The sequence below is a fragment of the Dipodomys merriami genome, unplaced genomic scaffold (genome assembly GCF_024711535.1).
Source record: "Dipodomys merriami isolate MVZ:Mamm:240054 unplaced genomic scaffold, mDipMer1.0.p SCAF_16, whole genome shotgun sequence".
In the NCBI taxonomy this organism is placed as follows: Eukaryota; Metazoa; Chordata; class Mammalia; order Rodentia; family Heteromyidae; genus Dipodomys; species Dipodomys merriami.
Window position 1 is genome coordinate 1545980 of NW_027202937.1, and position 10318 is coordinate 1556297.

At 48.0% G+C, this 10318-nt stretch overlaps 1 protein-coding gene across 1 annotated transcript; it reads right to left on the minus strand.

The window, feature by feature from the left end:
- Positions 1-1143: 1143 nt before the first annotated feature.
- Ankrd66 (ankyrin repeat domain 66) lies at positions 1144-9107 on the minus strand. The gene is made up of 4 exons (XM_070023341.1): positions 9056-9107; positions 4791-4961; positions 3414-3642; positions 1144-2608 (listed from the first exon to the last, which is right to left on the minus strand). Exons 1-4 carry the CDS (start codon positions 9066-9068, stop codon positions 2374-2376), a joined length of 648 nt encoding a protein of 215 aa, XP_069879442.1. The 5' UTR covers positions 9069-9107; the 3' UTR covers positions 1144-2373.
- Positions 9108-10318: the final 1211 nt, after the last annotated feature.

A 10318-nucleotide genomic window follows, 5' to 3' on the forward strand; every position in this document is an offset into this window, starting at 1 on the left:
CTTGTGCATGAAATGCCCAGAAAAAGGGGATCTATAAAGTCGGAGGAAATGGTCAGTGCCGGCGGGGGCTGGGGTGGTAAGGAGGAGATGACTGCTAACGGTGTGGAGAGATCTCTTGGGGCTGATGGAAAATGCTTCACAATTGCACTGCAGTGATGGTTGCAGAACTCTGTGTGTTGACTTAAAAATGGCCACTAGCCAGGCTCTGGTGGCTCATGTCTGTCATCCTAGCTACTCAGGAGGCTGAGATCTGAAGATTGCAGTTCAAAGCCAGCCCAGGCAAGAAAGTCAATGAGACTCTTATCTCCAATCAACCACCAGAAAATTGAAAGAGGCTCAAGTAGTAGAGCGCTAGCCATAAGCTGAAGAGCTGAGGGACAGCGCCCAGGCCCAGAGTTTAAGCCCCACAACTGACAAAAAAAAATACCACTAAATCGTGCCCTTTAGAGTGCTTTGTGACATGTAAAAAATACTTTACTATAACCATTTTTAGAAAAAGAGCCTATATTTTCTTTTGTGCCAAGTCTTTGCTTGGCCACCAGTTCTAGAAATTTCTCTGATGGCCACCAAGTCTTACACAGAGGAACATATTCATAGCAGTGATGCTATTCAAACCTCAGATTTCACTTGGTCACATGCAGGTGCAGGTGTTTAGAATTTGCCATCCATCACTGAGAAGCAGCCCCAGAGACACGTGGCAAACACTTAAAGAAAATCCTTGGGGCTCCATTCACGTAGAAGCTAACACAATTGGATAATGGCTGGAGGACAGAGAGGAAGAACAGATGACAAAGCAGACGCTGGCTTCTCTAATTATGAACTCGAGGCACAAAAATTGCTAACAAGTTCCTTGGTTGCTAGTGGGTAGCAGGGCCTGGGCACTGTCCCTGAGTTTTTGTGCTCAAGGCTTGAGCCACAGTTTTATTCCTTGTTTGTGTGTGCAGGCATGCGCATGCATGGACTTCTCCTGCTGCAGGCTGGCATTGAACCACGGTCCTCAGATCTCAGCCTCCCGAGTTGCTGACAGGTGTGAGCCACTGGTGACTGGCAAAATATTGAAACACTTTTTTACTTTTAGGAATTTTAAACCAAATATGGCCTTTATTATGCATAATAAAGATATCCAGCAGCTGAAGACATTCATTAAGCAGGGAAATACATAAATCAAGAATGTACAGATGCCAAGACACCTGATTAGTCTTTGACTGGAGGCTCCAAGGCTCTGGATTCCAGAGCAGGGCTCATACTGGGAGAGCGTAAACCACACAGGTGAACCCCAAACCTGCAAGTAGTCACATGATTTACAAAGGGACAAGAAGTGAATCGACAATCACAAATTGTATTTAGCTTTAACACATTTACAGTATTAGCATTTTAACCAGTCAATATTCGGTATTATTAATGGACCCTTTTACCCTTCTGTGCTAAGTGTCCCACTCCCATTGTGTGTTATAAATCTCAATCTGAGTACTATGTTTTGTCACAATAAATACCTCCCGCTTTGGAAAACTAACACGGTAATAAAAATACATAGCATAAGGTAATTTATATAAGTTTAATCTACAGTGTCACTAGCATACACAGTATGGACCAATGCACTATTCCAATAACCGTTGGTAACAGAAGAGAGGCACTGCCGACAAATCAGTCCGATGATTAGGTGAGACGCCAATGTGACAAAAATAGCAACAGAACCTCAGATGATATCACAAGAAAAAGTGGACTTCTAAGCACAAGTGCTACAATTTTTACATGACCTTTAATTAGTCATCTGGGAGGCAATTAAGTCACCTTAGGATTTCTGGTGGTTTCTCTCTGAGCTGATTTGTTGACTAGCTTTTGTTCCTGTGTAGACAAGAACGTGGGTCAAAATGCCACTGACAAGCCTGTGTTCCTAAGCCCAAAGGGGGGAAAATAGTTTGAAACTATGCTTTTGTTTTGTCATGGATTGAACTGATGATGCTCGGTTTCATACCACTTCGGATTCCTGTTGTTACTTACTATTTTCTCCCCAGCCCCTACCCAAGTTTCCTTAGCATCTTCTCTTGGATTGCTGACATTCTGCAATTGTGTGCGCGCTGAGGGGAGAGGGGGGAGGGGGAGGGGGGAGTGCTGATGGGGCAAATCCCCAGGGACCAGGCACAAGCAGCTGACCCGCTGGCTTTGTCCCCTCCTGGCTGTTCTGCATACTGCAGGTTTGAGCAACGAAGCACCTGCGTGTGTCTAGGAACACCCAGGGAAGATGCTCAAACTGAACTTCCGGTCCTGGGATGGGTCAGAGGCTTCTAAAGAGCCTCGAGATAAATTGTGGGAAGACCTAACCAGCTTTGCCGGATGGATGCCAGGCAAGGTCCTCAGCCAGAAAACACGGGTTCAAGTCCTGGGACTCCCTCTTCTCAGGCGCGTCTCCACGCCCTGGCGTGGCGGGGCCTGGCGGGGGCTTGGGCTTCTCTCGCTCTTCTTCTTCATGCGGTGGCGGCGGCGGCATGGGGAAGGAAGAGACAGCTCCAGCTCTCGCTTCTTGGTGTGCCAGTCTGCGTCCTGCTCATCCAGACGCAGCCCTGCGTGCTGAGCCTGGCTACGGTGGGCCTGGCACTCCCGCTCCGCCCTGGGAAGGGAGGGTTGGGGCTTCTCAGCACCGTGCCGGCCAGCCTGTCCTGGCGTGCTCTGCGTGCGCACGCACACTTGTGCACTGGAGAAGGAAGGTGGCCAAGTGTGCCCCCATCGCACAAGCTGCTTGGAAGTGGAGAAAAGCCATGGACCACGGGTGAATGAACACGTGGACGCAGAGGGTTTGAAGAAGGAGCAACTCATTAAAAAAATGTTTTATTATTATTTGTGTTGGTACTAGGTCTTGAACCCAGGGCCTGGGTACTGTTCTTAAGCGTTTGTGCTCAAGGCTGTTGCTCTATCATCTGAGCCACAGCTCCACTTCTGGCTTTTTGTGGTTCAATGGAGAAAAGAATCTCACAGGTGTTCCTGCCAGGGCTGGTTTCAAACTGTAATCCTCACTTCTCAGCCTCCTGAGTAGCTAGGATGACAAGGTCTGCTACCAGCTTCTGGCAAGAACAGCTCCTTCTTAAAGTGTTCATGTTCCTCAAGTGTAAAGTAGCCTATGTATTATTGGGAGGCTGTTTTGCTTTGTTTCCTTTTAATTGTAATTTTTCCTTTTTTTAATTTTTTGCTAGTCCTGGGACTTGAACTTGGGGCCTGAGCATGTCCCTGAGCATCTTTTGCTCAAGGCTGGTGCTCTACCACGTGAGCTACAGCGCCACTTCCAGCTTTTCTGCTTATGTGGTATGGAGGAATCGAACCCAGGGCTTCATGCATGCTAGGCAAGCACTCTACCACTGAGCCACCTTCCCAGCCCACCCCTCCCGTCCTTTTTTATTTTTTTATGCAGTGGAACTTACCTCTCCAGGAAGGCCACACAGGCTGTCTGCCCGTAGATCTGTGCAATCCTCTTGGGCGTGTCTCCAAAGAAGTCGGGGGCATCGATGGCAGCGTGCCATGCGTGCAGGGCTTTGAGCACGCTCAGGTGCCCCGCCTCCGCTGCGAAGTGAGCCGGAGTCCAGCCCACGTCCGTCACCAGGCAGGGTCTGGCTCCGTGCTCCAGCAGGAGGTGCGTCACCTCCATTTGTCCTTCAGTATACAAAGCAGACACAGAATGAGGTCAAGAGAAGAATGTCCCCGAGGGCTTAGCCTCGTCCACATGAAGAAGGAAGGAAATCGGCTTTCCGTGTCCTTCCAGCTTGCTATCATCGCCCCTCGGTCTTTTTATTGGGAGAGTCAATGCCCTACCTTCACTCTAAGAACCCCATCCCCACCCGAGATCTGAGCTCTCCACGAGCGTGTTGTAGTCCTTCCCAGGACATTGCTGTCCCCGGTCCTGTGTCCCAAAGTCAGCCCGGACATCTGCTCCAATCGTGGCCCATAGAAACACCAGTGAGCTCGTTCTTGGTTCTGCAGCCCCAATGTGGATGTCTTCAGAGCCATTGGGAACGCAGCCTACAGTATAAGCCCACGAGGTTTCCAGCCAGGTAGACTGAGTTTCATCTCCTGACAGCACCACGTACTAACAAGTGCTTGTTTCTTGGAAAATAAAGGACATGACCACGGACCCATCAAGTCCTAAAGGAGGGCATGTGACGTCACAGAGAAACACTGCACAGCGAGACAGCCAGTGCAGAGCAAAGCAGTTCAGAAAGGGTCATTTGAGCGTGCTACCAATTGCTTTGTACTAAGATTTCTGAAGGAAAATGAAATGTCCCAACTAAGTTTCCCACGGCGGATCTGGCTTGCGGCCGATCCATTCTCTCCCCAGGACAGAACACAGTTACAAAGCAGCATTGACTGTCAGCCTTTCTTCCTTAACATTCTTTGATGGCGCTGAATTGCCAAAACCCCTGACCAGCCAATCAGCTGCGGGTACCCCTGACACCCACGGACAGCCGGGCCTTGGTCAGGCCTGGGGGATTCAGAGAGAGAGATGAAGTTCCTCTCTTGGTCCAGATGAGGGCAGATGAGGGCCGATGATGATTAGGAATGAAGAGCCCGTTCTATATGCAGGACCTTATCTTACTGCATCCCCCTCTCAGGTGCCAGGGACAAACTGAGGCCTGGAGGCTCCCAAGGGCTCATCTGCAGTGCTGAGGCTGCAAGGGTGGGTGAGGAGGGACAGGGTCCACCCACGTTCCTTACGCCCGCCCCACACAGCCTGCAGACTGACGGACTCTCGTGAGCGGTGAACTCAAAGGGGTGAGCCCCCTCCCCCGGCATGCCCCACCCACCTTTGATTGCAGCCCAGTGAAGTGGGGTCCGGTCGTTCCAGTCGGTGTCCTTGTAGTTTGGGTCGCAGAGGCCTTTCTTCAAGATCTTTCTCACTGAGCTGCAGTCCCCGGCGGCCACCGCTTGGTGGAGCTTTGTCATGTCTGACAGCTTGGTCAGTTCTGTGACAGAATCTGTGCAAGAAACCCGCCACTTAGGAAACTCCATACACCCCTTCTTCCTAGCGAGAGCTCCCTGGGTTTCTGTGTCTGTGCTGTTCTTTCCTGCCTGGTGAATTCACATAGAAGGTGCCCTCGCGTGTGCTCTGCTAAGCGGGTGCTAGGAACCTCGCTCCTCTGTAGACCAAATGTCAGTCCTCTACCCCAAACTGCCCATGCACACACCCCTCCGCACGGAATTGTATCTAAACCCCAGACCAGCACTCTGCGTGCAGCTCAAACCACACTCTTGCACCAGCCCTGTTCCAACTTGGACGTTCTCATTGCATTTCCTGAAGTTCAGAATTCTGTCTTTCTCATCTGTACAATGACTTGATTATAGCCTCAGTCCTCCAGGTGGATTCGATGCTGTGAGAACATCCCTAGAGCCAGACAGCCAGAGAAGGAAGACAGAAGGGAATGAAGGAAGGAAGGAAGGAAGGAAGGAAGGAAGGAAGGAAGGAAGGAAGGAAGGAGCTAGGCACTGGTGGCTCATGCCTGTAATCTTAGCTACTCAGGAGGTTGAGATCCAAGGACCACAGTTCAAAACCAGCCCTGGGCAGGAAAGTCTGTGAGACTCTTATCTCCAATAAACCATCAGAAAACTGGAAGTGGCATTGTGGCTCAAGTGGTAGAGTGTTTGCCTTGAGCCAAAGAGCTCAGGGACAATGCCCAGGCCCAGAGTTTAAACCCCATGACCTACAAAATAGGAAGAGGAAGAGGAGGAGGAGGAGGAGGAGGAGGAGGAGGAGGAGGAGGAGGAGGAGGAGGAGGAGGAGGAGGAGGAGGAGGAGGAGGAGGAGGAGGAGGAGGAGGAGGAGGAAAGGAAGGAAGGAAGGAAGGAAGGAAGGAAGGAAGGAAAGAAAGAAAGAAAGAAAGAAAGAAAGAAAGAAAGAAAGAAGGAAGGAAAGAAGGAAAGAAGGAAGGAAGGAAGTCATCCAGTAAGACTGGGACATGAGAGGATCTTTTCTCTCTGAGTCGCAGGCTGGATCCCAAAGAGTAACTAAGGCGCAGTCTTGATGACTGACCATGGAAGATCCCAACACAGGCCACACCACATCTGTGGCAGGAGCCACACGACGTCCAGTGTCAACATTGCCAACCTGAGTGTCTAGACTAAAGGTGAATGGCCTTTGTCTCCACCCGGAGACAGCAGGTATTTTTTAGGCTGAGGCTATTACCTGGGAACTTCCAAACAACTTATATCACAAGAGGGATGATTCCTGTTCCACCCCTCCCCGCGGGCCTTGTCTCCACCTTCCTCCCCCCACCCCCCTCCAGCCCATGGCTTCCTCAAGGCAAAGAGGATAGACCTGGGGTGAGGTGGGGGGCCTGGTCAGGGAGGTGGTCAAGTTCATTCTGTGTTCTCGCACTGCCCGGGCCTCCGTGAGTCCTCTCCCCTCCTGGAGAGGTTTGTCAAGCCCCAGAGCGGCTAAGAACAGAGAACCCCGTGGCTGGAACTATGTGAACTCCACACAGTGTCCCTCTGACCAGTGATGCACTCTTCCTGAGTTTGAGATCCTTAACTGCTGTTACCATCAACACTCTAAGCAGTGACCTGGGGGTGACAAATGCAGGGGTGAAGAGAGTGAAGAGGGAAATTCACACGCCTCACAGTACCAACCTGTGGAGGCCCCAGACCCTTAGATGGTGATCTAAGGTTGCAAAGGTGGGAGCCGATTGGCTTGTACACCATGGTCTGTATGCAAACCAACCACTTTGTGCTTTGCTTAATGGCCGATTCGGATTTGGTGAGACCTGGGAACCTTCCTTAGTGATCGCAACTAGTTCATTCACCAGACTGCAAGATGCGGTATCTTTCTGAACAGAAAGCAGGGGTTCGATGGCAAAGAGGAGGAGTGGAACCTTGCACGAGACAGCAGTTGTTCTCATGAAAATTCATTGATGGATTTTTTTTTAATGAAGTAGCCTAGACCTGAATTCTAGGTGGATCAGACACCAGTTAATCATGGCTCATGGTTACATGTTCTGCAGGTACTAAGTTGGGTTACAGAGAAGACAGCATAGACCACTGTGCTTTCAAAATCTGCTTCAAGCCACGTGCTTGGTGGCTCACACCTGTAATCCTAGCTACACAGGAGACTGAGATCTGAGGATTGCAGTTCAAAGCCAGCCCGAGCAGGAAAGTCCATGGGACTCTTATCTCCAATAAACCAACACAAAACCGAAAGTGGTGCTGTGGCTTAAGTGGTAGAGCACTAGCCTTGAGCTGAAGAGCTGAGGGACAGCACCCAGGCCCAGAGTTCAAGCCCCATGACTGACATAAAACATTGCTTTGATACAAAGCCCTTATGCTGGAGTACTTGGTGGATTAGAAAATGGCAAACAAAAATACTAGTGTATCTAATCCACAGGTGCCATTAACCCTGCACAAATGTACAGCCATGTTTGCAATCACGTCTGGCAGGCATTCTGATTGTCTTCTATGTAAGTCTCTAAACATGTTTACCCTTAAACCAGCCCAATTTGTTCCACATGTGAGTCCACGCCAGTGATCTGGCACGACTTCCTGTGCATGAGTCATCATTCAAGTAGAAGCTGTCCTTGGGCAGTAAAATTATTTCCAGAGAAATTGAAACACTGACCCTAAATTTAAAAAACCAATAAATAGCAAAAGTTGGAGGACTTACACTTCCTGTTTTCAATAAGCAATTCAGCAGGAAAGGAATGGTGAGTGGCTGTAAGCCACAGATAGATGTCCACATGCAAAAGAATGAAACTGGACCTCTACCTCACAAAGAGATAGTCCTGTGTTTTCCTCTGTGTTATGATTTTGAATCTATCATCATCTATATTCTTCTTTTATTCCTATCTCTACCTATTTATATTTATCACTCTACCTATGTTCTGTCTATATTATCTATCTGCCCATCTGTCTATCTACCATCTATCTATCATCTCTCTAAGCAATTTGGCATGTTTTTCTAGGTTCTCAATTCTATTCTGTGGGTCTATATCTCTCTTCTTAGTCCCACAGCAGTCTTTATTCCTGTAGCTTTGTAGTAAGTTTTGACATTGGGAAATGGGGATATTCTATTAGAATGTGCATTCAAAAGAATGAAAATATCTATCCCTATGAAACATTGCACATATGACTAATGCTTATGATAGGTACAAAGTGAAAACACCTCAAATGTCAGTCAGTAGAGTCACAGATAAAATGCAGATTGCCCATGGCCAAGAATGTTATCTGGCCATCACAAGGAGTGAATTGCAACCCGGGCTTCCTGGACGGGTCTGAAAGCAGGCATGTGAGCAGAGCATCCTGTTTTCCTCCATGTAACAAGCCCACAGCAGCAAAGCATGGAGGCCAAAGGGGAATTATTCATTGCCTGGGCCTGGGGTGAGGGTGGACATTCAGAATGACAGCTGAGAAAACACAGGATTTATTTCTTGGATAATGAAATGTCTTAATATTACAATATAGGAGATAATGTTTGCACAACCCTAGAATGCCAAAACCCATGGAATTACACACTTCAAACGAATTCAGTTTTATAGTGAGCGAATTAACTCTAAATACAGCTGTTTTCAAACAATAAATGGGGAGGGATGATGGAACTTTGTCTCACAAACGGACACATGGAACTGAAACACCTATATGCCACCACTTAAAGCCAATGAAACACATTTTAAAATAAACAAATAACTTCAGTGGGGGTTTTTTGAATCAAAAAAAAAAGGAAAACTCTTTTTGCACAAGATGGATATAACTCATTAGCTTATTTTTTGAGGATTTTTTTTGGTGTGTTGGATTAGGTTTTTAATTCGAGACAAGGCTTCATTATATATTCCAAGCTGGTTTTGAACTTGCAAACTTCCTGCCTTCGCGTTGGAGTGCACGTGTCACTGACTGCTACCTTTAGTGAACTTGAGTGCAGCAGCGTTGTGCATTTGAGTAAGTGTGAATGAATTCTTGTCTTTTTTGCAAATGTATCTTGGTTTAAAAAGTAGGAATACAGGTCTTCAATAAACAAATACTAAATGTTTCATAGATATTACCATACCTGCGAGAGTCAACAGGAGAGGGGGAATCAGAAACTACTTACTAGGTTTTTCCATGGAGCTCTGTGCCTCCTTCCAGACTTAAGGACCAGGGTGGTGTTGTGCTCTCTCCATGGAAACTGACCCCGCCTTCCCCAGCACAAGCTGACCTATCAGCTTCAGCTTCCTCTGTGGCTGGTGTGTGTTGGGGAAGCAGGAAGGCTTGTTCCTCTGCCTCACAGGGAAACTCTTGAGCAATCCTGTCTTCTTTAGTCTAAATGTGGTGTCCCTTAACAGATGATAATGGCGATAAAGCCACACGGGTTGACATGTTTAATTGTGTGGGGGCAGGTACCGTTCTTTTCCCTACGATAGACACAAGAAAAGGGAGGGAGGTGTATTCAAGTCCTCTGGTGGATCGGGATGTTTTTATCTGCCCCGCTGTATTCAAATCCAAGTCACTTGGATTTGAAACATCATGGAAGCTAAGACTTCCTGCCTGGGAAATGATGGATTTCTAACCTCAATGTCTATGCAAGAGAAAATACAGCAACGTGGGCAGACGGGTACCTGAGAGCCCGAGCAGCTGAAGGTAATGGAGATTTGTTGAAGGGATGGAGAATGTGTGCAAGGGATGCCTTCTTGCACACGATATTGTTCTCAGCATGGTATTATTTCACCAGCACCAACTCCAGCCATGATTTGTAAGTGGTTTGCAGACATGGAAACTGAGACCCAGTCAATTTAAACAGTCACACTAATTTGCTCTACTTCTTGTTGAATGCTTGAGAGAGCTGATCCACCTCAGCTCTTTGATCTCTGGTATTCTAGAGAGTTCCCCGCATGTTGGAACTGAAAGACAAGAATCAAGTCCCTGCTGAGGTTTCCAGAACATTTGATCCCTTTAGTCTCTACTCACTTTTCAGAAGCTCTTCAAGGCCTGCCTCCTGAGCGAAGAGGACCATGGTTGATTGACATCTTGGACCATCTGTGACTGGGCTGGAGAGAGGGCTATGCTGATTCTAAGATTCCATTGTGGCTGCTGCAGCTATGTAGTGGTCTCCTGGGAGGCTTATGAAGTCTTGTTGAACAGAGTTAATGACTTCCAGGTAGGCCACGTTTCCTTTAAGGTGGTGTTTTGCTAGCAAAGTCTAGGAGCAGAGAAATAGCTATCCAGGAGGCTCCTTCCACCTCTGTGGGTGAGCTGCAGCCTGAAGATGGGTCTTTGTGGCTTTCTTACATACTGACTTTCAGATGGGCTTTACAGAAAGGTTCTATCTTCCTGCCTTGACCTCATCTTACCCCACTTCTGCCCAGTCACCTTGGCC

Bases quoted from the DNA above. Each gene is read 5' to 3' on its own strand.
- Ankrd66 (XM_070023341.1), bottom strand. The intron at 3,643-4,790 runs GTGGGTGGGGCA...TGTATACTGAAG, and splicing joins TCACTGGGCTGCAATCAAAG to GACAAATGGAGGTGACGCAC. The intron at 2,609-3,413 runs GTAAGTTCCACT...CTCCCTTCCCAG, and splicing joins TGTGTGGCCTTCCTGGAGAG to GGCGGAGCGGGAGTGCCAGG.